The sequence below is a fragment of the Salvelinus fontinalis genome, chromosome 18, assembly GCF_029448725.1.
Source record: "Salvelinus fontinalis isolate EN_2023a chromosome 18, ASM2944872v1, whole genome shotgun sequence".
Classification (NCBI taxonomy): domain Eukaryota; kingdom Metazoa; phylum Chordata; class Actinopteri; order Salmoniformes; family Salmonidae; genus Salvelinus; species Salvelinus fontinalis.
Genome location: NC_074682.1, coordinates 12,108,604 through 12,135,804, shown reverse-complemented (window position 1 = coordinate 12,135,804; position 27,201 = coordinate 12,108,604). Strand labels below are relative to the sequence as shown.

The following is a 27,201-nucleotide window of genomic DNA, read 5'->3' as shown; positions in this document are numbered from 1 at the left end:
CGAATCTCAGGGTTTTAAAAATCATTGCTTTAACTTGATATCGGGTTGAATTTTGAAACTTTTTTCTACAAAACAGAAATGCGCTGTTATACACATGTAGACACTGGTATTGTGCTGGCGATAATGAAAATGAGGTTAGTGGTGGAATTGCCATGTAAGATGCTTTACAATGTTAACACCAAATTACAATTGTGACTAACACTAGTGTTAACAATGAAATAAGGGATGCTTTCAGTTAACAGTCCTAGCCATGTAAAGTACCTGATGTCAGTTGATTTAATATGGCATAAGACTGAATATGGATGGGAGTAATTCCCAAGATGATTTTGTAACTGGGAAAGGGGTGATTCTTGTAATCTGGATTTTGTTCTTTTTTTTCTCCATAGAACTACACTACACATCAATCAATTGAATGCAGTTTACAGACCCATCTAGTGGTGTAAACTGGTATTGTAGGTCAATTCAGGGTAGGTTTGATTTCTGAGAATCGTTTTTATTTGATAGAACCTCCATGTGGATAGAGGTTTTCTGATAATGACCAGTTATGAAGATTACATATCTTAATGTGAAATACATAATATCTGTAAATCTAAATACCAATATTTTATAACATTAAGCCTAAAGGACACATATGCATAATTATCTGCATAGAGGAGACCTCTAAGATGTGTGAAGTTCTATGATAGTGAGTTTAATAAAAAAAAAGGACAATAGCCCAAAAAGTAAAAAATTATCATTTTAATTGAACTCAACCCTGAAGTAGCTGTTACAGTAATACAGTTAATATTGGAATTAAGGATGAAGAACATCAGAAAACACTATAAATGTTATTTTGTTGAATTGAAGCAAGTTGCAACAGCATGATGATCCATACAGTTGCTGTTTTCTCAAAAGAAACCAGTCAGAAACATGACATCATCATGGCACGTGTCCAGTCTGTTATGGAGGCTTTAGTGGTAGACCCTGATCAACATTCCACTGAGGCATCAGCTCTAGATGACTCATGACAGTGGGGTGTTTCACGGTGGTGAGTATTTTAGTGAAACTCACAAATGAAGCTGAACGCAGGCATGAGTTATTGTTAACAATTCATTCAAAAAATGCCTGTAAACAGTCCCGGTGTCAATTAAGTGATGTTCAAGGCAAGCAAGTTTTTTTTTGCTTGTCAGATTGTCTCAATTAAAAAGTAATTATGATTTCACCAATGTTTTATAATTGGCTGATTGATGTACATGGAAGATGAAATGTTATTTGAGCTGTTTATAATCGAATGAATTGAGTGAATAAATGCAGCAGCGTGTAATGAGACTGGATAACTAACCCAAATGTGAGAGGGTCACTCCAGTGAGCCAGTTTGGGTCGTGTGGTGAAACAAGCCTAAACCCTAACTAAAGCATGCGCCTTAGCGGTGAAAATAAGCACTTGCTGTTGGCAAATATGAACCCAAAAGTCTTCCCTCTCAAAGTTGTCCAGCGCCATCTTAAGCATAGTTCACATTCATCTTCCTGAATTCTTTCTCGCCACCAAAACAACAGATTTGTTGTTCTTCTTTTTTGTTCGGTTTCCGATGGAATGCCGAATCACACCCCAGTTTCAACTTCTCTTCCTGGTAATGACAAGAATCACTGTCATTACAACAGTCACGCCAGAAGCAAGGTGACAGGACAGAGTGATGTCCATGGCTTAGTAAAGGGTCCATCTCTGTGTGTATGTTTGTAAACGCAGTAGTGAGTGTCAAGTCAAAATGGTAATAAATAATGACCATAATAATCTGAGTGCCTTGTGTGAAAGATGTAAAACCTCAGAGGCACAGTTTGGCTCTTTATTGTTCACATAGTACAAACTACATTGAGTGAGGGTGGACCTATGGCTTGCATGTGTGTGTAAATGTACTGTAGATATGCTACTGTGCTTACATGAATTCAAGCAAAAGGTCATTGGTGACACATTCAGACAGTCCCTAAGCCTGTCTACAGTGGGATGATAGTGTGCTGACTCAGAATCAGGCAGGTAGACATTCCCTCGGACATCAGACCAAAACAGAAGATGCAGGGCATTGAGGCTACAGCGCATGCATATATTAGGCGAGGCCAAAACAATTAACCCCTTCAAAGGTAGTTTTAATTTATTCCTGATGTCCTGGGGAATAGGGGCTGTAGGGCCGTAAGTATTTAGGCACGCACAAAATGAACATAAGTGGCGCTTTTTAGTGGAAATTATGGGAGAGAAATACATGGACACACTATAACACACTGCCACCGCAGAACGGCGGCCAATGTCTGTCTGTCGGTCTAAGCGGAGCAATGCTAAGTAGTGCGAGAGAGTACAGTACTGTATGTGCTTTGCAGAGAGACAGAGTGTAGGCTATATGCGGTGTGCGTTGTGACAGAAGGCTGCAGTGTGATAGTGTGTAGTGCAGTGTGAGAGAAGGGGGGGGGGGGGGGGGGGTCTAAATGTGCACCAGTAGTGGCTGGGTCTCACTTTCAGAAGGCTCACCCTCAGGGGGGGGCAGTTGGTACACCACGCAGAGGGAGGAGTACAGACAGCCCACGAATGACATCGCACTAGAAAAGTACATCACTCCCTGGGCCCCGCCCACCAGCGAGGTCAGAGGTCCCATCGCCACGGAGACTATGATCTGAGCTAGGAAGTACTGGCAGCTGAGCAGAGAGATGTCCACCCCCATCCCTCTCCTGGTCCCTTCCTCTGACGAGCCACAGAACTACACAAACACACATGCGGAGAGAGACGGCACATGTATGATTAATACTGTGAACACTTTTACAACAAACACATTTTTACAAATAAATCTAGAAAGACACAGTACTGTGCCAAATCAAAACACTTGACCAATACTGTATAAAATACTTTCACAAAAACACAATTCAGAACATTATATAATATGTTCACATTTTTGTGTTGTATTCAGTGTATTCCCATTCATATTCACTAACCTGTGGGCTCTGGTAGTATTCACACAGCAGAGAGTAAGGCAGTGTGCACAGAGAGGAGAAGAGCACCCCGTAGGTGACACAGAGCGACAGCACCACATAGAGGTTGGTGGAGAGTGTAGCAAGGCCCGTGCCAAGGCCAAACGCCAGGTAGGCAAAGAAATAAAGAGAGCGGAGGGAAAAACGCTCCTCCAGCTTCTCCAGTATGGCTATGAATAGAAACAAGAGGAGAGGAAGATAACAGAAGGGAAAAACCTGTAAAACAACTATATCTGATAAATAATCTAAATGACGGATGTTGTGTGAGGTGTGTGGAATGTCGAGTGAATTTACACTTGCTACCAGACTGAATAATCCGCTGAACATGCTCAACAGTGACAATGCTGCAGTTAGCCAGAGCCTCCCTCCTGGACTGACGGAGGAAGAAGGTCCCACTGGCCACGAACAGTGGCCTCGGACAGTTAGTATCACTGATATTTGGCAGTCTCTGCAATGTATATAGGCTCACAGTACGTGGCCTCCATTTTGCAGGCCTGCCTAAGACTAAAGCAAAGCAACTGGCTAGGTACGGTTCTTTTTCAGCTGTTATCGGCAGCGTAGCTGTTTGGAGAACAGGGTGTTTTCTGTATCCTTAAGTGTCCATGCATACAAAGACCTTTGAAATGTTTGAATCCTTCTTGAAAGTAATGTGATTTGTGGATTCAAATAAAGTATTTAAAAATGTGTTTTTCTTTTAGTGTTTATGAGTGTACTGATGTGTGTGTGTGTGTGTGCAGGACTCACCTGAGTAAAAGGCAGCACTGAATGCATAGATGCACATGCCCCAGCAGCCCATGCTAACCCCAGCATTGTAGCGTTGGTAGGCCTCAGAATCATGGGGTGCTCTTGGGTCTCCCTCAAACACTACCTCCCCCATAAAGTCAGTGTAGAACAGCAGCATGCCCTCAAAGGACAGCCAACCTATAGGATCAAGACAGGGTGGCAGATGGCTCATATTTACATAGACATACTCACACAGCTTACACTGAAGTACAGATAGGTTGCGGTGACATCACTGGTGACTTTAACCTTAGTAGGCTTACAGACAATAAAACACAAGCACATGAGTGACATGAATCTCACCCAAGAAATGGTTAGTGCATAGGCTGCGCAGTGACGGAGGCATCCTGTAGATGGCGATACACAGTAGCCTCATTGACATCTGTGAATCTGCTGTCTCCACATTTTCACTCAGGTCACTCTCATAGCGCACCCCATTCAGCAGAATGTTTGCCACCTTTATTACAGGAGGAAGAAGAATCAGATACATTAATTATCTCAACATGATGATTTGTTAAACTAATCAGAGGAATTAAACTCCAGGCTGACCTGCTGACTGAAGGTCACCGTTCTTCTGCGGCCATTTTCCAGCCCTTCACCTTGGATCACCATTGGCTCCTCCACAAGCGCAAGGCTCTGAGGGCGCTTCAGGATACCAGCGGACGAACCTCGATGGGACCCTGCCTCCATCGGAGCCTCCCCGGCCTGAGCCCCGGCCTGGGATCCTGCCCCAGCCAGGGCCACTGTCCCAGCCACGGTTAGTGCTACAGCCACGGTTAGTGCTCCAGCCTGGGCTACTGCTCCAGACTGTGACCCAGTTCCAGGCTGAGATCCCTGGGGAGGTGGGGTGTCCGCTGGAGGCAGTGGTCGGGCTGCAGTGTCCTGGTCAAGGGGCTGTGGAGATGGCTGTCCGGTGTAGCAGTCGATGAGCACACTGTCTATATAGGAGGTTCCCAGCGATGAGGCGAACTCATTGATGCCAGTGAGAGAGTTATCCCGACTGATAAAGCTGCCATATTTAGGAGTAAGGGGGCTGAGGGGGGAGATGGGGCTGGTGAGGCCGGCACAGAGGCGTGCGTTGGCACTACAGGAGTGTGCCATGGGGTTAGGGTTTGAGGGGCAGGGTTCAGAGAACTGGTAGCTATAAAGCCTCTCCTCTGCCTCTTCCTCCTCCAATCCCAGGCTTGCCCCCGGAGGGACAGGGGGAGAGGGGGGCAGAGGGAGGCTGGGGCTCTTTAGAGAGTTTTTAGAGTTCTTCTGAGTCTGCATCTTTGGCAGGGGCCGCTCGGGGATGCTGTTGAGGGTCATGCACGTGGCAATGACCAATGTGACACTGGTGAACATGTAGATGACTCGAAGTTGACCTCCCATTGACCTCCCAAACTCAGTGTGGTCCCAGTTAATTCCACCCACGATGTACCCGAATCCACCACCCAGGCCTGCATAGAGCATGCGGGACATAATCATCATCATAGAACTGGTCATCATATCAGTGACATTGATTATGCTATCACTATCACAGCTTAGATTTATTATATATGTTACGTTTAACTCTACATTGTCAGAAGTGTTTTATATGTACATTTTACTGTCTCACCTACCAGTGGTGAGTGTTATAGCCAGCCAGTAGTGTATAGCGTTCTCTGACTGACCAGTAGTTAGTGCATACAGTGCTCTCTAACCTGCCAGCAGTGCGTGAATATTGAGGCCACGGTCCTGGTCCTCTGGCAGGCACACGTCCATCATGTAGGCGTGGCTGGGATTATCTGCCGAGTCCGCACAGAAGTCCATCAGAACCACTCCACAAATAGTCAGTATGATGCCCCACTTGTGATTGGTTGCTGTGTCTGCCACCGCAGCTCCAATGTCTCGCCCATTCAGCACCATTGTCAAACCAAGCAGAGCTCCTACAAAGTTAAAACAGAGAACTCCACTTCAGGACTACAATATTAGTTAAAAACAGGAACAGACTTTCACCAGAGGAGGGAGAGCCTTGCAAGACAGAATATTCCTTACCAATAGCCAAGGCTAAAATAAACGGTCTCCGACGGCCAAAGCGGGATGTACAACGATCACTCCAAGCTCCTAGGAGAGGCTGGACCAGGAATCCTTAAAAACACGAGGAGAAATTAGAAGGATTTAGGGGCACTCAATGGGCAATGCTGATGGGAACAGCAATATAATCTAACTACTATTCAAAGCACAGTTATGCATTATCTTTATCTAATCAAACAGGACTTTCTGTATCTACTTCATCTCTCCCTGCCACTTCATTACCCAATATAGGACTGATGAACCACACCAGGCTGTAGAACTCTTCGGGCAGACCCATCTGCAGCAGGACAGGGGTGACATAGGCCGTCTCCATGGCGTAGCTGAACTCAATGCCAAACAGGACACTGCCGTTGAAGAGCAGCTCAGGGAAGGTGCGGCGAGGGGGCATCTCACTGAGGTCCAGCTGATCTAGGGGGCAGGGGGTGTTGGGCGGGGGGGGCGGGGACGGTCTGATCAGCTTCCGCCGCTTCGGGTGTCTCTGGAAGTTGTTGGCACGGTGACTCAGGAGGCGTGTGGTAGACGATGGGAAGCTGACGGTCTTGGGCATGGAGCTCCTCCAGAGACCATTTGTGGCACCCAATGACCTCTCTGATGACCTCCCTCCTGGGCTGGCCAACAGGGGGTCACTGGGGGTGCCCATTCCTGGAGATGACATCACTCTGCTGGGCCCAGTTTACTCTGGACACACTAGGAGATTCTCATTCATAGATCAAAATGCAATCACATAAAAGTTTAAAAGATAAATGTACCATTTTATGAGGAAGACTGTACTGTAAGGAGGCATATCAATAACAGAATTGCAGAAATTACATCCATAAAGTATTAGTATCTTTGGCAAGCTACTTTTAGAGGACACTCAAGGTAACATCTGCTCATATGGCTAGCACTGTAAAACAGGAGAGGAATATGTAGACACCAAGGTAACCGGCAGTAAGGCCGTTGCGAGCCTATGATGGCACTATGCTCCTCATGGGCAAAACGCACTACAACAAATGTGCATGTTGATGGTGATGTGCGCAAAACCCATGTGCTCTAGTACAGCAGTGTGGTATGCGGCATCGTCTCCTCGTGGCTTTTTCCGTTTAGATTTTTCATGGGTGTATTTTGCCCATGTAACAAGCTAATCGGATGCGTAAGAGCTATAAAAAGACATTGTCACAAATCGTCTCAAATAAAACGTTTTAACATGCAAGCCTACACATTATTTATTTGTGAAACACACGTCTTTAAACATTAAAAACATGCCAAGCATGTGACTACGGCTTGATAGGTCTGGTTTGTCAATTTATTTTCCAATTGTCATCGACGTTATGTCCCTTGACTTGAAAGCATTTTTGTTCTCGAGTCAAGGTGAAGATTATACAATCGAATTAACACATGGTCTTAGACAGGGCAAAGCGTGCAAATTGGAACATTAAAGAAATTACCTTATCACCGTTTCTCTGTCATTTATTTCAGTATTCTCTGTTGGTAAACAAGTCAATCATATTTATGATTTAGAATATTTACGTTGGATGAGAGAAATACGTTGTTTTTTTCCCTTTGATGCAGTCATCTCCCTTCTTTATCCTCCGTCCCTTTTCCTTCCCCCTCTCTTCCCGTCCCTCACCCGTGACGTCACCATCACCCCTCCTGTTCCCTGCGCTTGGTTCTTGGTAGACCTGCAGCCTCAGCACCAATACATATGAAGTTAGCGTCATCCATATTTAAAGAGGCTTATTTTGTACATCATGTTTATGCTACCGTCTCTTATGACCAAAAAGAGCATCCGGATAGCAGAAGAGCGATTACTCACCTCGAACTGGACAAATATTTTTTCTTTAACGAGTCTGACCCAAAGGATATAATGTTGCTCCCGGACAAAGGCCAAATCCTCGTCATTCGCATGAAGAAAATAAGTAAATACAGGGGCTCAGATCAGGGTGCCTTGTGAGAATTCGTCAGCGAGTGGGTAACCCGCTTCTAACATGCATTCTATTGGCCAATGTGCAATCACTGGAGAATAAACTGGATGAGCTCTGTTCGAGACTATCTTACCAACGGGACATTAAAAACGTTAATATCTTGTTTCACGGAGTCGTTGCTGAACGACAACACGGATAATATACAGTTGTCTGGGTTTCCATGCATCGGCAAGACAGAACAGCTAAGTCCGGTAAGACGAGGGGTGGGGATGTGTGTCTATTTGTCAATAACAGCTGGCGCGCAATGTTTAATATTAAGGTAGTCTCGGGGTATTGCTTGCCTGAGGTAGAGTACCTCATGATAAGCTGTAGACCACACAATATACCAAGAGAGTTTTTATATTTTTCGCAGCTGTCTATTTACCACCACTGGCACAAAGACGCACTCAACAATATAAGGCCATAAGCAAACAAGAAAATGCTCATCAAGAAGCAGTGCTCCTAGTGGCCGGGGACTTTAATGCAGGCAAACTTAAATCCATTTTACCTCATTTCTACCAGCATGTCACATGTGCAACCAGAGGAGAAAAAAAGTCTAGACCACCTTTACTCCACACACAGAGATGAGTACAAAGCTCTCCCTCGCCCACCATTTGGCAAATCTGACCATAATTCTATTCCCCTGATTCCAAGCAAAAACTAAAGCAGGTGACTCAGTGACTCACTCAATACAGAAGCGGTTAGATGACGCGGATGCTATAGGACTGTTTTGCTAGCACAGACTGGAATATGTGCCGAGATTCATCCAATGGCATTGAGGAACAGTGATGTAAAGTTCCTAAGTAAAAATATTTTAAAGTACTACTTAAGTCGTTTTTTTGGGGCATCTGTACTTTACTATTTATGGCAACTTTTACTAAACTACATTCCTAAAGAAATAATGCACTTTCTACATTTTCCCTGACACCCACATTTTGACAGGAAAATGGTCCAATTCACAAACTTATCAAGAGAACGTCCCTGGTCATCCTTACTGCCTCTGATCTGGCGGACTCACTAAACACAAATGCTTAATTTGTAAATTAGTGTTGGGGTGTGCCCCTGGATATCCCTCAATGAAAATTGTGCTCTCTGGTTTGCTTAATATAAGGGAAGTTGAAATTATTTATATTTTTACTTTTGATACTTAAGTACATTTTAGCAATTCCATTTACTTTGATACTTAATTATATTCAAAACCAAATACGTAGACTTTTACTCAAGTAGTATTTTACTGGGTGACTTTCACTTGTCATTTTCTATTAAGGTATCTTTACTTTTACTCAAGTATGACTATTTAGTACTTTTTACCACCACTGTTGGAGTATTTTATGTTATCTTTAATTAACTAGGCAAGTCAATTAAGAACAAATTCTTATTTTCAATGACGGCCTAGGAACAATGGGTTAACTGCCTTGTTAACTGCCTTGTTCAGGGGCAGAACGACAGATTTTTACCTTGTCAGCTCGGGGATAAGATCTTGCAACCTTTCGGTTACTAGTCCAACACGCCAACCACTAGGCTACCTGCCGCCCCTTGGAGTATACCACCTCAGTCACTGGCTTCATCATTAAGTGCATCGATGACGTCGTCCCCACAGTGACCATATGTACATATCCCAACCAGAAGTCACGGATCACATGCAACACCAGCACCGAACTAAAGGCTAGAGCTGCCGCTTTCAAAGAGCGGGACACTAATCCGGACGCTTATAAGAAATCCCGCTATGCTCTCAGATGAACCATCAAACAGGCAAAATGTCAATACAGGACTAACATTGAATCATACTATACCGGCTCTGACAGTCGTCGGATGTGGCAGAGCTCACAAATTATTACGGACTACAAAGCCACCTGCTGCCAGTGACGCGAGCATACCAGATGGGCTAATTACCTTTTATGCTCGATTCGAGGCAAGCAACACTGAAGCATGCATGAGAGCACCAGCTGTTCCAGACGACTGTGTGATCATGCTCTCTGTAGCCGATGGGAGCAAGACCTTTAAACAGGTCAACATTCACAAGGTCGCGGAGTCAGACAGATTACCAGGACGGGTACTCAGAGCATTGGCAAGTGTCTACACTGACATTTTCAACCTCTCCATGACCGAGTCTGTAATACCTACATGTTTCAAGCAGACCACCATAGTCCCTGTGCCCAAGAAAGTGACGGTAACCTGCCTAAATGATTACCGCCCAGTAGCACTCACATCGGTAGCCATGAAGTGCTTTGAAAGGCTGGTCATGGCTCACAACAGCATCCTCCTGGACACGCTAGACCCACTCCAATTCGCATACCACCCCAATAGATGACACAATCTCAAATCGCACTGCCATATCCCACCTGGACAAAAGGAACACCTATGTGAGAATGCTGTTCATTGACTACAGCCCAGCATGCAACACCATAATGCCCACAAAGCTCATCACTACTCCAACGAGCCTGGGACTTAACACCTCCCTCTGCAACTGGATCCTGACGGGCCACCGCCAGGTGGTAAGGGTAGGCAACAACACATCTGCCACACTGATCCTCGACACAGGGGCCCCTCAAGGGTACGTGATTAATTCCCTCCTGTACTCTGTTCGCCCACGCACAAATCCAACAACATTAAGTTTGCTGACGACAACGGTGGTAGGCCTGATCACCAACAACGATGAGACAGCCTATAGGGAGGAGGTCAGAGACCTGGCAGTGTGGTACAAGGACAACAACCTCTCAACGTGAGCAAGACAAAGCTGATCATAGACTACAGGAAAAGGCGGTCCGAACAGGCCCCCATTAACATCAACAGGGCTGTAGTGGAGCGGGGTCAGGATTTTCAAGTTCCTTGGTGTCCACATCACCAACAAACTATCATGGTCCAAACACACCAAGACAGTTGTGAAGAGGGCACGACAAAACCTTATCCCCCTCAGGAGACTGAAAAGATTTGGCATTGGTCCCCAGATCCTCAAAAAGTTATACAGCTGCACCATCGAGAGCATCCTGACCAGTTACATCACCACCTGGCATGGCAACTGCTCAGCATCCGATCGTAAGGAGCTACAGAAGGTAGTGCGTACTGCCCAGTACATCACTGGGGCCAAGCTTCCTGCCCTCCAGGACCTTTATACTAGGCAATGTCAGAGGAAGGTTCCAAAAATGATCAAGGACTCCAGTCACCCAAGTTATAGACTGTTCCCTCTGCTACCGCACGGCAAGCGGTGCCGGAGCACCAAGTCTTGGTCCAAAAGGCTCCTTAACAGCTTCTACCCCCAAGCCATAAGACTGCTGAACAATTAATTAAATGGCCACCCGGACTATTTGCATTGCCCCCCTCCCCCTTTGTTTTTACACTGCTGCTACTCGCCGTTTATTATCTATACATCACAGGTGTCAAACTCATTCCACGGGGGGCCGAGTGTCTGCAGGTTTTCGCTCCTCCCTTGTACTTGATTGATGAATTAACATCACTAATTAGTTAGGAACTCCCCACACCTGTTTGTCTAGGGCTTCATTGAAAGGAAAAACCAAAAACCTGCAGACACTAGGCCCTCCGTGGAATGAGTTTGACACCCCTGCTATACATAGTCACTTTGCCCCTACCTACCCTAACGTTCAAAAGTTTGGGGTTACTTAGAAATGTCCTTGTTTTTGAAAGAAGAAAAAAATTGTCCATTAAAATAACATCAAATTGATCAGAAATACAGTGTAGACATTGTTAATGTTGTAAATGACTATTGTAGCTGGAAACAGATGATTTTGAATGGAATATCTACATAGGCATACAGAGGCCCATTATCAGCAACCATCACTCCTGTGTTCCAATGGCACGTTGTGTTAGCTAATCCAAGTTTATCATTTTAGGGCTAATTGATCATTAGAAAACCCTTTTGCAATTATGTTAGCACAGCTGAAAACTGTTGTCCTGATTAAAGTAGTAATAAAACTGGCCTTCTTTAGACTAGTTGAGTATCTGGAGCGATTACAGGCTCAAAATGGCCAAAAACAAAGAACTTTCTTCTGAAACTCGTCAGTCTATTCTTGTTCTGAGAAATGAAGGCTATTCTATGTGAGAAATTGCCAAGAAACTGAAGATCTCGTACAACGCTGTGTGCTATTCCCTTCACAGAACAGCACAAACTGGCTCTAACCAGAATAGAAAGGAGTGGGAGGTCCCGGTGCACAACTGAGCAAGAAGACAAGTACATTAGAGTGTCTAGTTTGAGAAACAGACGCTTCACAAGTCCTCAACTGGCAACTTCATTAAATAGTACCCGCTGGCCAGTGCTGGCCAGTCTAGTTCATATTTTTGTCCTTCACGCTCATACCATTCCCCAACAGTCCTAGCAAAATTATTGCTCGAGAAATTGCTTTTTGCTAAGAAGTTATTGTTGTTTCTTTTTTTGTATAATTTCAATTGAAAACAATAGCAGTAAGGTACTTAACTGTTACCCAGAAATTATTTGATATTGAGATAAAAACGGCTGCATTGGACCTTTAAAATTATTGCCAACAGCACTAACTAATAGTTAAAAGCAGTACGGATATGTCAACCATTTACCATACATATTAGCCTGGGCTTAGACTACCTAGACAAACATCTGCATTTGGTTTTTGTGCTGTCCAGACAGTTTAAGCCCAATACGCAATGGAATTTCATAGAGTTTCATAGAAATGCTCTCTGATAGAAGTACAGTAGCCTAGTAGTTTTATTTTCATAAACCATAATGACCAGCATGAAAGCTGATGCCAATACTGTGTCTTCACCTGTTAATCTTTGATCTCACCAACATCTCATTATATAACACTTGCCACATCTTTGTTAACTTATGCAACTTGTAAACCCCAGCCACTATCGAAGCATGAGGTCTCAACATATCCTTTTACAAATGTATGTTGAAAACATTTTTTGGGAGATGCGATGGACCATTTAGGGGGGGGGGGGGGGGGGCAGCTGATTTAATTAAAGTTCATTTTGTAACCCCACATTTATTTTTTTCTATTGGAAAGATTTAATAATTTGCAATTATGTATACTTATGATACGTTTTATGTTTCTGTCTCCATATGATAAATATCCAATGCAAAAAAAAGATTTAAATGTTATTAATACCCATATATTTCCATTAATTCCCATGGAAAGTTTCCACCTCTGAATATTCCCCAAAATGTGCAACCCTACGTAAGAGTAATTTACTTAACTTTCGTATAGGCTTCAGTTGGAATAGCTGTGATGTTTAAATTATTTCTTACCCAATGTTTTCCCATTCAAAACAAATGCTTTTGTTCCAAGAGGGTATCTGTTGTACATGACTAATCTGTGTGAAGTCAGTTATGCATGTCAGCAGGGATGGAAATTAGGCTAGTACTTTTCAGACTGGAATAGGAGACAATGTGCCAAATTAGCCTGACACAGTAGTGAAATTTTGCATTTCTAAACATCATATGCCACCAATTTAGGACCTGAATGTTTACCAGGGCTGGAGGAAATCGTAGTCTGCTGGCCAGTACATCTGTCTTTTTCAGAGGATCCCCTATCACTGTTGGTCCTTCTCAGTGACCTCATGGTTAAGGGTTGTAACTTTCCACTTTAGAATCAGAAGTACAGCCGTATAGCTAATTGCAATACTTACCCTTGAATGTCCTGATCTAGTTGAGCGTTCCAGATCATTTTTCCATTCCAGCAGAAATGTCCCATCCACATAGTTGTCACGTCTACTCCCACTACTCCTCTCTGGCGTGTGTTGTCGCCAGTTGTTTCATCATGACTACACCTGCCACCATCGTTACACGCACCTGCGCCTCATGACACTCACCTGGACTCCATCACCTTCCTGATTACCTCCCCTATATCAGACCAGCCTTTGTGATTGAATTTATGTTGACTACATTACTTCAGTTGGCTGCTTCGAGTGAAACCTCAATGTAACATAATCTATTCTAGGAGCCTGTTTGTGTATGATCTTTATTAACTGTTCACTTGTTTTTCAACCATGTCAGCTACAGGCAGGGATGACTGGGGCCTACAGCAAGTAAGACAGGGGGGTAAGAAATAATTTAAACATCACAGCTATTCCAACTGAAGCCTATGGGAGAGTTAAGTAAATTACTCTTACGTAGGGTTGCACATTTTGGGGAATATTCAGAGGTGGAAACTTTCCATGGGAATTAATGGAAATATATGGGTATTAATAACATTAAAATCTTTTTTTTGCATTGGATATTTATCATATGGAGACAGAAACATAAACCGTATCATAAGTATACATAATTGCTAATTATTAAATCCTTCCAATAGAAAAAAATAAATGTGGGGTTACAAAATGAACTTTAATTAAATCAGCTGTCTCCCCCCCCCCCCCCCCCCCCCCCCCAAATGGTCCATCGCATCCCCCCCAAAAATGTTTTCAACATACATTTGTAAAATGATAGTCTAGGAACTAAAGCTTTGGTTGTCTTCCTCTCAGGCTTCCATGTCTTCTCCCTGGACTTCCTCAATGTCCAGCTCTTGAACATCAGACTGAGGCCTCATCTTTACTGTCACTTCCCAAACTTGTTGAGGATGGCTCGTTGTCAGGCTCAAAAAGGACCAGTTGTGCTCTGAGGTGGCTGATGTTGGTGGGATTTGGAGGATGGAGGCAATAGAGGAAAGAGCCACAAAGTCCCTCCCACCAGGTGACTGATCAGATATGTTGGCACGACTGCCATATTGCATCTCCATCCCAAAGCCCTTGCTTGGAAGTGTACTTCGCCAGACTGCCAAGTTCCTTGCCCTCATCCAGGCCAAGGTGGTGAGACACGGTAGTGATGACACCATAGGCCTTGTTGATCTCTGCACCAGACAGGATGCTCTTGCCAGCATACTTGGGGTCCAACATGTATGCTGCGACGTGCATGGGCTTCAGGCAGAAGGCTTCATGCTTCTTGATGTATGTCAGGACTGCAGTTTCCTCTGCTTGGAACAACAGTGAAGTGGGCAGGGCAGTACGGATTTCTTCTTACACCTGCAAGCAGCGTCTGAACATCAGACAGGATGGTATTGTCTCCCTCAATCCGTGCAATGGCTACTGCTACAGGTTTCAGGCTGCTAACCACTCTCTCCCGAAATGCATCAACCCGGATGATCCTCTTGATGGGGCTGTCCATGTCGGCAGACTGTGATACGGCCATTTCTTGGCGAGACTCCTTCCCCTCCAGGAGACTGTCAAACATGACAACACCACTCCAACGGGTGTTAATGGAAAGCTTCAATATGGTGCTCTTATTCTTCTCACTTTGCTTGGTGAGGTAGATTGCTGCTATAACTTGATGACCCGTCACATACCTAACCAATTCCTTGGCTCTCTTGTAGAGTGTATCCATTGTTTTCAGTGCCATGATGTCCTTGAGGAACAGATTCAATGCATGAGCAGCACAGCCAATGGTTGACGTGAGGGTAGGACTCCACTTTAGACCAAGCAGCCTTCATGTTCGCAGCATTGTCAGTCATCAGTACAAATACCTTCTGTGGTCCAAGGTCATTGATTGCCTTCAGTTCATCTGCAATGTAGAGACCGGTATGTATGTTGTCTCTTGTGTCTGTGCTCTTGTAGAATACTAGTTGAGGGGTGGAGATGATGTCATTAATTATTCCTTTCCCACGAACATTCGATCACCCATCAGATGATTGCAATAGTCTGCTTTCTCTGATTTGCTTGACCTTCACTTGAACTCTGCATCCAGCAAATGAGTAGATAAAGCATGTCTGTTTGGAGGGGTGTATGCTGGGCAAAGAACATTCAGAAATCTTTTCCAATACACATTGCATGTGAGTATCAGAGGGGAACCAGTTGCATACACAGCTTGAACAAGACATTCATCAGCGTTTCTAACTATGTTCCTCCATTGGAGTAAAAAAAATCTGATTCCAGGAGGACCATGAGCTGTTGCTATCGATAAGGTGTCTGATTCATCATGTTCACCTCGAATAGAAGTAGAGGGATTTTTGTCAGAGGTTGCTTGTTGTGAGCACTGAGGGAACTTTATGCACTTGGCCAGATGATTCTGCAACGTTGTTGCATTCTTCACATATGATTTGGCACAGTATTTGCAAATGTACACAGCTTTTCCTTCTAGATTAGCTGCAATGAAATGTCTTCACACATCAGATAGTGCCCGTGGCATTTTCCTGTAAAGATTAGAAAAAAACAAATACAATTCCATGTACAGATAAATAGTTAAGCTGTTAGATTAAACAACTCCTTTGTAAGATTTTTTTTATTTTTATGAAACATGTATAGAAACAGGTTTATTAACACTCAGTTAGCAGGCTCAAGCAAACTAAAACCCACATGGTAGCAAAAACTAACTAGCAGAAATTGTTAACAAGTTAGAAATTATTAAAACGAACTTTGCTGGAGGCTACTATTTACTAGTTAACAAAAAATCATGTATATCATATAAAATATATTCACCCACCCAGTATTGTAATCAAAACTTACCAGAAACCATGTAGTCCTTGGCTCAGACAGTGTAGTAGTATGGGCTCGATAGCATCTCATTAGTGCAAGATCTTGATAATCAGCTGTACATGTGATGGAAGAATGCACTGTACATGCAGAGGGTTGCAACTCCGTTGAATTGGGGTAGTTTAACCAAAATATGCTCAAAGACTTAGAATTGGCTTGTGTATCCCGCAAAAAAAGGTTCTCTGTCAAGTAACTTTTGTGGTGATTTTAAGCAAAATTCCCAGTCTTAACTTCCCATGGAAATTTTTGCAACCCTACTTGTATGTAATAGAACCTTTTCTGGGAAGTGTGTGTGCACGTATGAACTGTGGAATATTTTTGGACCATTGGCTTCCCTGAAAACAGGTCCTGACAGGAGGAGGAGCAAAATGAGTGTCAGAGGCTGTCACGCTGGATGGTGCTGGAGGCTTTGGTTGTCCTCACAGCGAAGACGCATGTGCTGACCTTGTTGCCAGTAAAGATGGTCTTCACGGAGGCTATAAAACCCTCTGTCCTTGATATAGAAATCCTTCTACTTCACTGCCTCTTCAATGGTAAGGACCCTTGCACCATAGGGACACGACCTCCAGCACTGCTGTGGTGCCCACCAGACCATTCAGTGAGGCACCCAGGATCCCAGACCTGTGACTCAAAGCCCTGACTCCTGCACATTCATCCCTGTAGCCATTTTGAATGCCTTGATTCCCTCCTTAATCTGTGCCCCACTTTACAGACAACACCCCATCCATTGATTGTGATGAAGACTCTTTTTAGCAGTGACGGAGTAACGCGCTTGGCCCTAACCGCTGCTCCATAATTGCTGGCTGTCAACCTCCCTCTCATGGTGTGCCAGTTGGGGTTGGTGCGCTGTCCAACTGTTGCCTGCCGCATAGCCTCCTGCTGCTCCACTGACAGCACCATGCCAGCCAGGATGTCTGCATGCCCCAGGTGCCCTTGTTTTTTTAAACAATGTCCGGTACTGACGGAGGATAGCGTTTTTGTTCTGGCGCAGGTTCAAGGAGACACGCCATTCCACTGAACCTGCCCCGGAGATGGTTTCTTAGCCACTGAAGATCGTCCTCGGTGGGCTCTTGGGACAGAGGGCTGTGTACAGGGCCTCTACTGACTGCACCTGGTTGGGCACAGCTGGCTTCCTCCACTTGCATTCCACATCTGCAAGGTCAACATTGTGAACTGCCAAGATAGGCTGCATGGCTACACTTACAAGCTCCACAGAGTCATTCACATGTGGTAGAGGGAATCCCCTGGTCACCTATAACATCCTGCCTCTTGGCAGGTCTCTAAGTGCCACATGCCTTTCAATGCAGGAAATGTGCTATATACTGTGAATAGTATAGTTAGCACCTGTAGAATACTTAAGCTGTCATTTTCACAAGTGCAGTTTTCCATAAACTTTTAATTGATAACTTGGGATTTTACCACTTGACATATCAATCATATATTGGGAAGGATCCTATACATCAAGACTGAATGCATGTACCACTCTGAATAAATACTGTGCCTTTCAATATTTGTCTCTGGTCATGAAACTACAATACAGGCTGGATGTCTAAAAGTCAATTCTGAATGTCAATAGACTTTGATTTAATTCTCATTAATGACAACATTTTAGAACTGAGTTCTCTTGCGTCAATCTGGTTAATGATTATATAATTAAGTGGTTCTTTCCTTGAACGTTGGCAGCTATGAAGAACACATTATATTGCTAAGATGCTTTAACTTAACTGCTACACAACTCAGTGGCCTTGTGGTTAGTTTTGGCCCTGAGACTGGAAGGTTGTGAGTTCAATCCCTGGCTGAGTCATCCCAAACACTGTAAAAATGGGATCTGATGCGTCTCTGCTTGGCACTACGCATTAAGGAGATAGATTGGGGATAAGGCTCTGCGATAGACTAGCGTCATATCCAGGGGGTGTACTTGTACATCAAGCTACAGAAACAGGAGATGGGCTCCTGCCCTATGAGCCAATGCTACTTCACTTAACAACCCAAACATTATCCCTCACTAAAGCTGCAATTCTCCACATGGACAGATGTAGGGGTCCTCACCCCTTTTAATGCTCTTATGCTCATCCTTAAATTCCATAAGGTCTGAAATGGACCCAAGTAGACATACTGTACAATTATCAAGGCTAAGTAACACTTTTTAATCTACTATAGCTAGCTAGTTAAAGTGTAGTCAGTAGCTAGCTGAGACAGAAGAAGTAAAACGCTGTATAATTTCCCTGGGACAAAACACCTCCCTCTGCAACTGGATCCTGGATGTCCTGACGGGCCGCCAGAAGGGGGTAAGGGTCGGTAACAACGCATCCGCCACGCTGATCCTCAACACGGGGGCCCCTCAGGGGTGCGTGCTCAGTCCCCTCCTGTACTCCCTGTTCACTCATGACTGCAAGGCACGACTCCAACACTAAGTTTGCTGACGACACAACAGTGATCAACGACAACGATGAGACAGCCTATAGGGAAGAGGTCAGAGACCTGACCGTGTGGTGCAAGGACAACAGCCTCTCCCTCAACGTGAGCAAGACAAAGGAGATGATTGTGGACTACAGGAAAAGGAGGACCGAGCACGCCCCCCATTCTCATCGACAGGGCTGTAGTGGAGCAGGTTGAGAGCTTCAAGTTCCTTGACGTCCACGTCACCAACAGACTATCATGGTCCAAACACACCAAGATAGTCGTGAAGAGGGCACGACAACACCTATTCACCCTCAGGAGACTGAAAAGATTTGGCATGATCCTCAGATCCTTAAAAGGTTTTACAGCTGCACCATCGAGAGCATCCTGACCGGTTGCATCACTGCCTGGTATGGCAACTGCTTGGCCTCCGACCGCAAGGCACTACAGAGGGTAGTGAGAACGGCCCAGTACATCATCGGGCCAAGCTTCCTGCCATCCAGGACCTCTATACCAGGCGTTGTCAGAGGAAGGCCCTAAAAATTGTCAAAGACCCCAGCCACCCTAGTCATAGACTGTTCTCTCTGCTACTGCACTAAAAGCGGTACCGGAGCGCCAAGTCTAGGTCCAAGAGGCTTCTAAACAGCTTCTACCCGCCAAGTCATAAGACTCCTGAACAGCTAATCAAATGGCTACACAGACTATTTCTATTCGGATTTAAATTTACTGTGTTACGTCTAGTTTATGAGACCAGGCTGGTGTAAACCCGTACATATAGTAATACAACTTGAAAATGTGTGTTTTGTGCTTCAAACGCATGCACAAACTGCGTGAAATTACATAATCTTTGAATATATAGCTAGATATAATCCCAGCTATTCGCTTTACTCAACAATACTGGAAATTGGAATATAGGCTACTTGTATAAAATGTATACTTTATGTTATCAAACGCGCCCACGTGCGTGCATCGCGCCAGGGTGTTGTTCGCGATTGTGATTGGATATCAATGTGGAAATAGGCGTGGTCGTTGTACGTTCGCTTAGTACGCTCGTTGTGCAACTAGCGTGTCTGCAATAGTCTGTTGAGTAAGTCGTTTTTACTAACGTATATTGTCTCTAGTCAATTCAATACATTCTGTGGAAATGGCAAAGATTGAACTAAAGACAGCTGGAACTAACTTGTTGAAGAGTGTTTCTGGAGAGGTACGTAATGTGTTGAAACGTAAATGTGTGTGTTAATAATGGTGGGTTTAGGCTCCTAGCTAGCAGATTTGGAAGATAGTGTAACGACCCTGGGTTTATAAGCGCGGATATCGACTCTGCCGCGCGAGTATGGTTTTGCGGCACAGTCGATAACGCGCTGGACTTGGCTAGAACGTCGAGGTTTCGTGACCTGCTCCCTGTCTGTTTCATTACAATACTAAGTTGATATAGACCCAGGTTTTTACTGGTTCGGCCAGATCTGTTTTCTCTTTATTAGGTTGTGTCAGGCTTAGAAAGGTTGTGAACGGCTTCCCTAGCCCGCTAACTAGCTACTTTGCGAGCCACAGGCAGCACTTTAATGATTGGTTTAATCTTATTATTGCAGCAAATTGTAAATGGCATCCCATAGGTATGGGTCAAAATGATCAATACATTTCAGTAGAGGGAGCACAAACATTGGTCTTCCCCATCTCAACCACTCCCCATCTACCTCCTCCCTCAACGTTTCATACCTCCCGCTCTCCCTTGCTTACTTCTATCCTGCCTCCCTCCTCACTCCCTCAATGTTTCATAACATGAAAGTGTTACTTTGTTCTGACTATTTTACATTGATTATTCACTCAGTCATTGTTTGTGAGCCACTAATGTACTTCATTCAATTTAAACACTCTCCTATGAGAGATAACATAACTATTCAGGGAAGTAACCTCCCTCCCTCAATCTTTCATAACATGTCATTTGTCTCTGTCATTTGTTGCAGAGTGTGGAGCTCCAGTCTTTATGGCGTGACAAGCCTGTGGTCCTGTTCTTCCTGCGCAGGTTTGGCTGCCAGGTGTGCCGCTGGACAGCTGCAGAGATCAGTAAACTGGAACCAGACCTGACAGCCCATGGTATCGCCCTGGTGGGCATTGGACCTGAGGAGACAGGCCTGAAGGAGTTTAAGGAGGGGGGATTCTTCAAAGGAGGTTAGAAAAGCCATTGCTGCTTTGCAAAAAAACATATTCTCGATTGGGGGCAAAGTCAGTTGTCCAAAGTCACATTACAGTTGGCTGTAAGTGTCAATACACCAATGATGTCTACAACCCAACCTTTTTGACTTCTCATGCAACCACAAATCTATTCAAGCACAAATGACTTTAAAAAAAAGTTAAATACAAATATTTTATTTAAGCAAATAAATTATTTACTTAAATAGTATTTACATTTTTTTTAAGCATATAAAAAATATATTGATCTTTGAATACCATTTTACTTTTTAATGACAGTTTGTCATTTAGAATCAATAGAAGCTTTGTCACCCTTACACAACATACGTAGCTTCCTTTTGTAACATTCAGTGCAAGCGGGTGTGTCCTAAGTAGCCATAGTTACATAGTTATGGCCATTTACTAGGAAAGCAATAAACTTGCCTCCTGATGGATTCCACAGAGGACCATAAATGCCCTTCCATAGTAAGAGTTTTGAGAATTTGTTGATCGTATCATAATCCTCCTGTTGTCTTCTGTGGCAGACCTTTACATTGACGAGAAAAAGCAATGCTACAAGGACCTGGGCTTCAAAAGGTAAGCTGGGTTGTCTGAATACTATTTACCTTCCTAGGTGTACTACTTGGAGTGCCAAGAAAAAAAATAGCTCTTGCATAGAACTTATGTTTGTAATTTTACATTTGTAAACAGGTACACGGCTCTGAGTGTGGTTCCTGCAGCACTGGGGAAGAAAGTACGAGAGGTTACGACAAAGGTAACGTTTGTTATTTCACTTTGTCCAATAGCATTGCTGTATTCATGGTTGACACGGTAGGGGGGTTATGTTCAGTTGATACTGCATGTATATGTCCTCTTCTGTTTGTCTGAGTTGAATTGGAAGGTGTTTTACATGATTTGTTCTCTGCTCTGTCCTCCAGGCCAAAGCTCAAGGGATCCAGGGGAACTTCACTGGGGACCTCCTACAGAGTGGAGGCATGCTCATTGTAGCCAAAGGTAGGTCCAAACACAGACATGGGGAGAAAAGGTTGAAGTACATTCCAGATAATCGCCAGACTGAACCATATATAGGTCAGAAATACACCATACAGCTTTCAGGGGTTGACCTGTCTGGAAAGACATATCAAAGCTGTTTTGATTAGAATTGATTGCTGGAAAGATATGTTTTTCAAATATTAGCTAAATACATAAAACATAACAATGTGTGATAATAAGTGTCATGAGTTAAGATCCTCAGGGGATTTTTTTCATAAATAGATATAATGCTGTGGCCACTTTTTGTGTACTGTACCAAAGATTTTTTATAACTAACCCAAGATACACTATAGCATGTTGTTTCCAATGGAGCAAATGAAGCATAGTAGGCAGAACAAGCAAGGAGGTGGGCAAAACCAAGCACGAGCTAGCGAGATCCTATTGTTTCGTTTTAGCATGCGTTTGCATATTTCCAGTAATGAACGCCTATGAAGTACGCGTGTGCAATGACTCAATTCGCCCTTGCAGTCTTTCTAAACAACGCAATTCTTAGAAACTTTGGTGACGGGTAAAGTCTATAAAACATAGTTCTCTGTTCGTAACATAATCCTTTTTTGGGATCAGAAAATTGTATTGAGATCAAATGTTTCATAGATGAGAAAATTAGCAGAATGTCGGCCCAGTCTCGCTCCATTTTTTCCCACTCTTGGCCACTGGGCTTCCTCTCGTCACAATATTTGGTGGTGAGTGGAAATTCCAACCACATGCTTCAGATTTATACTTCTGCTGAAACAACCGGCTCCTTGTTCTATCTGTGACTGTACTGTAGACTCTCCACCGGAGGGCAGTGTGATAACATCAGTTCACACTAGACTGGTATTTGAGGTTGTTGGTATGCATCTCAGGCCTGTCCATGCTGTGTTTTGTGTACTATACAGGTGGAGAAAAAGTACTGCTACACTTTGTCCAGGATTCACCCGGAGACTATGTACCATTGGAGGACATTTCCAAGGCTCTTGACATCTCAGCCAATGTACAAGCAGGGGAGAGACCACAGGTAAGTTGGCAACCAACCAATGACGGGCAAGACATGAACATTCTTGAGAGAGACCATGTTCTGGAATAATTGATATTATCATGATTTAGTGATTATTGCTGTTGTGAAAGAGCTCAGAGTGGAACATTTTAGATCTGATCATGTCACTCTGAGATAGAGCTGAGTTTTTCCAGGCTGCGGACAAGTTCCTTATGGTGATTTTCCACTGATTCTGTGTGCAGACACAGCCACACGTGTATCAGAGAATACTCCTTATTGACAATGCCACACACGTTCTGCCTGCACTCCATGATCCAGATCTCTTCAATTTTAGATAGGCAGCCTGTATTATCACTCTTACTTCTCCAAACCCCTTTGAACATTGACAATGGTCTTTCTGGCTGGTGTAATAGTTTTTTCAGCATATCCCTACAGTGTGAGGTTTTGAAATGGCTCCCATGAGAACCTGATGATTTCTCAGTGCTCCTATGGAATCAGGAAGAGAACAGATAGACCAAGAATACCATAGCTGCTGTTTCATCTCCCGAGGATGTTCCCGCGAATAGGTTGAGCTGTTGATCATTTGTTGTAGGGAGAGGTCAGACTGGCAGGGTTTATATTTTTAACCTGTAGAAAATCTTCAGACTCTCCATTTACCCTTTCTTGGTGATTTAATAGATAATGTGTTATAATCTGTCTAAATCATACGTTATCTTAAACCACAAATTGGAGCAATAACGATGAGTGCCCGGTCTGGCCACCTTGAACCTATGTGAATGTGAATAGATTACATAGGGAACAACAGACATCTTGGACGCATTCTCCAGTTCTTATTTTACCTCAGTGGTCAGTGTGTGAATGGGCACAGTGCGCAGTTTGACTACGCTACTGATATTCCCTGGGGTTGTTCGGCGTGCAAAATGACTTGTAGATCTATGAACGTCAACACAGTTATATGCTTAGTTCGACACTGAAGGATACGTTGTCACAGAAGATGAGGTATTTTTGGAAGGTAGAACTTAATATGAGCAAAACAGTGGAGGAAATCAGCAATTCGAAATGTTTTAAATCGATTTTCTGACCGACGCATGCTAGATTTGGATCAGTTTGGGGAATGTGGACCGATGCAGTCGTATCTTCAACATTTTGAATCAGGGACCGATGCGTGTCGGTGAATCATTACATCCCTAATAGTCACGTTTACGTCCACCCACCCACCCATTGTTTGTCATTCAACAACACAATAGAGTTTTTGTAAGCACATGCCTCGAGAAATAAACAGAGTCATACTTCCAGGCGACTGAGTGGCTGGTGACCCGGTGATTGTTAGTGATGTCTGCAGGCCTAAGAGGCTCAGCATGTGGGACACAACTGCAGGCTGCCCTCAGGCAGGCCGATGTTCTGCTAACACTTCACAGTGCCAGGCCTAGAGCCAGCAAGGCATGGGTGTTTCCCCGTGACTGCTAAGGACAAGCAGATGTCCTCTCACCAGTTCGGGAACACAGCAACCTTTATGTTTTCTTTATAAGGGTGAAGAGGTGGGTGAAATAAGCCTTTAGGCTCCAACGTCTACATTGCAGTGCCGCGGTCTGTAAGCCCGGAAGGCGCATTTCATATGCATTTGCATTTCATGGATATCCATCTTATCACGGTTATCATGAGCTAAACATGACAGCATGAGTTAAAAAGGCATGTGGCTGTTTGATAATCACAGCAGAACAAGTTTCAACTTAATCTGTCAATGGTGAGAAATGACCCCAGCTCACCCAGTGTGGGTGTGTTAATATGCCCACATAGGTCCTCTGGCCTGTCTGGTAGTTAACAGTGTCACTCACAGGCTGCTTTCTGTGTCTGAATCAGAGCTGGAAATGCTCAATTTCTCCCAGGGGAATCACTTCAGTCCCCTGCATTTTTTATTTTTATTTAACCTTTATTTAACTAGGCAAGTCAGTTAAGAACAAAATCTTATTCACAATGACGGCCTACACTGGGCCAAACCCGGATGATGCTTCGCCAATTGTGTCGCCGCCCTATGGGACTCCCAATCACAGCCGGATGTGATACAGCCTGGATTTGAACCAGATACTATAGTGACGCCTCTTGCACTGAGATGCAGTGCCTTAGACCGCTGCACCACTCAGGAGCCCCTGTGCCCTACCGCATCTCCGGCTCTGTGCCCCTGACCAGGGGCCCCAGGGACATTATTCCACCCTCTCACTCAGGAAGCCAGGAGGTTTCCCCTGGACAGGGCTTGGTGCACAGGGAATTGCGAGGTGGTCCCTAAATTCTACACTACAGGCCAGCTTCTGTGAGGTGTGCTGCATGGCAAAGAAGCTATGGGTTTCTGTTATTGGAAGATTGAATTCAGTTAATGTCATTGAACCTTTTATGAGACCTGCCGTCAATTGTACATCTGTGGCAGGAGAGTGTTCCTGTGGCTGAAGGTCCTGTTCTCAATGAAGCATTAAAATGAAAATGTTTGAGCCAACACTTAGCTGCCCCAGTTGGCTGTAAATCCAGCCATTGTAGCATTTCATTTGACAGCAAAATGGATTAAATCTCATCCGTTCTCCAGAATGGGCTAAAAGCTGTCCATTCCTGAGTTACCACATCTCTGAGAGAGTGGCATTCAAAAATAAGGAAAATATTTGGCTCACATAAATCAAACTACAGAACCTTTATCTACAGCATAAATGAATCAAGCCCAAGGACCAGTACATCCTCATCAATGCAGCCCACAAAACTCAAAAGGCACAATGTAAAAGGGAATGAAAATACTGTCTGTAAAATAAAACAGTAGCTAGGCCGAAGTCCAAAACATATGGTGTATATATAGTAGTACGTGACGTGTCTTCCCCTGGATTTGCACCTACAGGCACGCTGACTGCCTACATTGTGGGCCGCAATAACATCTCCAAACTGATTTCACAATTTCCTCTCGACTGTATTTAGAACTGAATGGATGTTCTAGAGCGCAGACTTTCACATGCTGATGAATGTGAAAGTTAAATGTCCTACAACAGCTACTGTAGGCAGCAGAATATCAGAGAAATCGTACTACTGTAACCTTGGAGCAGTGTGCTTATTATGTCACTCACAGTTGACTTACCTGTCTTGAGTACACGTACAGCAGGGGTAGGAAACCCCGATCTTTGAGAGCTGTAGGCACTTCATGTTTTGGATTTAACCGACGGGGAAGACCAGGTGTGTTGAATTTAGGCAATGACTGAACTGATCAATTAGCTCAGGTGTGGTGCCTAGTTGGAACAAAATCCTGCAGTACCTCCGGCACTCCAGGAACAGGGTTTCCTACCCGATGTATTTAAATTATCCTCATCCCCCTGACTTGTTTTTGCTTTGCTTTGAATGAGTATATCTGAAAGAGTACCCATTTTTCAGCCTTTCACTATGTAATAACATGCAGAATCTACCACACACACAGCTGATTAGTGAAGGTGCTGGAGGCAAAAGTCTTTGCACTCTTCCAGTCATATGCAAATGTATGTAATTGTGGCTGAGCTTTCGGTCAGTCAGCCTTTATCAGAGCACTATGTAAAATACCCTGTTGAAGGTTTATCCATATAGTAGTATAACCTAGGTATCTCACTGCATCTCCTCCCAGTGCAACGATGATGTTTGTACCAGATGAAGCCTGAACACACCCTGGACTTGTGACAACTCAAGTGCACTTTGGGGAGGAGAGCTGAACCCTGACCACCAATCAAGAGGGGCAAATCTGGACTGTGAAGCAGGATGGTTATAACCTTTTGAATCTGCGTCAATGGTTCTTATAATAGATACTCTAACTCGGTACAACCAAATCAATTTTGATTCTCAATATAGTAGATTACTAGATGTTTTCCAGCTTGTAAATCCTTATTTATAAATGATTGTGCATAATGTTATTAAATAGTATAAAGTTTACTGGTGAGTGGCCAGTCACTCCAGGTCCGTCACAGAGCAGCTCATTTAAGCACTCACTGTATGTGTGCTGAGGCTGACTTACGCATGCCTCGCTAGACATTCCTATAAATTATCCTGATACTTTTTCCTTAATCAGATACCTCCACATAACATTTAACATTGTAGATGTTATTGTATAGTAGTTGCTCATTGGCATGTGACGTTCTACAATGTACTGTTTGAAATACTTTTTGTATGTATGTGTTGTGCCCAATTAAAATTAAAACTAGCTGTTTAGTGGCTTATGGGATTGAATACCATGACTTCACCCTGATGTTGAGTGTTTTGCAGAGATCTGAACACTTTCCACACTCGTGAAATACAAACATGGAGTTCAGTCATCTAATCTGGACAGAGCTGCCAGGTGTAAGACCTTATAGTA

General features: G+C 43.9%; 2 protein-coding genes across 7 annotated transcripts; one reads left to right on the top strand and one right to left on the bottom strand.

Moving 5' to 3' along the window:
* Positions 1-723: 723 nt before the first annotated feature.
* On the bottom strand, positions 724-13,471 carry slc45a1 (solute carrier family 45 member 1). 5 transcript variants are annotated; one of them, XM_055868195.1, is made up of 9 exons: positions 6,048-7,454; positions 5,787-5,879; positions 5,453-5,677; positions 4,320-5,209; positions 4,074-4,227; positions 3,735-3,911; positions 2,955-3,160; positions 2,482-2,722; positions 724-1,606 (listed from the first exon to the last, which is right to left on the bottom strand). In XM_055868195.1, the coding sequence occupies exons 1-9, from the start codon at positions 6,478-6,480 to the stop codon at positions 1,581-1,583; spliced, it is 2,445 nt and encodes an 814-aa protein (XP_055724170.1). In that variant the 5' UTR covers positions 6,481-7,454; the 3' UTR covers positions 724-1,580. The 5 variants fall into 5 exon arrangements, with proteins under 5 accessions (XP_055724170.1, XP_055724171.1, XP_055724169.1 ...); XM_055868196.1 differs by having other exon boundaries at positions 2,497-2,722; XM_055868194.1 differs by lacking the exon at positions 724-1,606 and adding an exon at positions 13,385-13,471 and having other exon boundaries at positions 2,436-2,722; positions 6,048-6,512.
* Positions 7,719-27,074, top strand: prxl2b (peroxiredoxin like 2B). 2 transcript variants are annotated; one of them, XM_055868200.1, is made up of 7 exons: positions 7,719-7,980; positions 20,623-20,827; positions 21,373-21,424; positions 21,539-21,602; positions 21,766-21,841; positions 22,759-22,877; positions 26,479-27,074. In XM_055868200.1, exons 1-7 carry the CDS (start codon positions 7,810-7,812, stop codon positions 26,503-26,505), a joined length of 714 nt encoding a protein of 237 aa, XP_055724175.1. In that variant the 5' UTR covers positions 7,719-7,809; the 3' UTR covers positions 26,506-27,074. The 2 variants fall into 2 exon arrangements, with proteins under 2 accessions (XP_055724175.1, XP_055724176.1); XM_055868201.1 differs by lacking the exon at positions 7,719-7,980 and adding an exon at positions 19,686-19,862.
* The last annotated feature ends 127 nt before the right edge of the window (positions 27,075-27,201 follow it).

Bases quoted from the DNA above. Each gene is read 5' to 3' on its own strand.
- slc45a1 (XM_055868194.1), bottom strand. From the start codon at position 6,480: ATGTCATCTCCAGGAATGGGCACCCCCAGTGACCCCCTGTTGGCCAGC. The intron at 5,880-6,047 runs GTAATGAAGTGG...CGTGTTTTTAAG, and splicing joins GTTCATCAGTCCTATATTGG to GATTCCTGGTCCAGCCTCTC. The intron at 3,161-3,734 runs GTGAGTCCTGCA...TTCTATTCATAG, and splicing joins CAGTGCTGCCTTTTACTCAG to CCATACTGGAGAAGCTGGAG.
- prxl2b (XM_055868200.1), top strand. From the start codon at position 7,810: ATGTGCAATCACTGGAGAATAAACTGGATGAGCTCTGTTCGAGACTAT. The intron at 21,425-21,538 runs GTAAGCTGGGTT...ATTTGTAAACAG, and splicing joins AAGGACCTGGGCTTCAAAAG to GTACACGGCTCTGAGTGTGG. The intron at 21,842-22,758 runs GTAGGTCCAAAC...TGTACTATACAG, and splicing joins CATGCTCATTGTAGCCAAAG to GTGGAGAAAAAGTACTGCTA.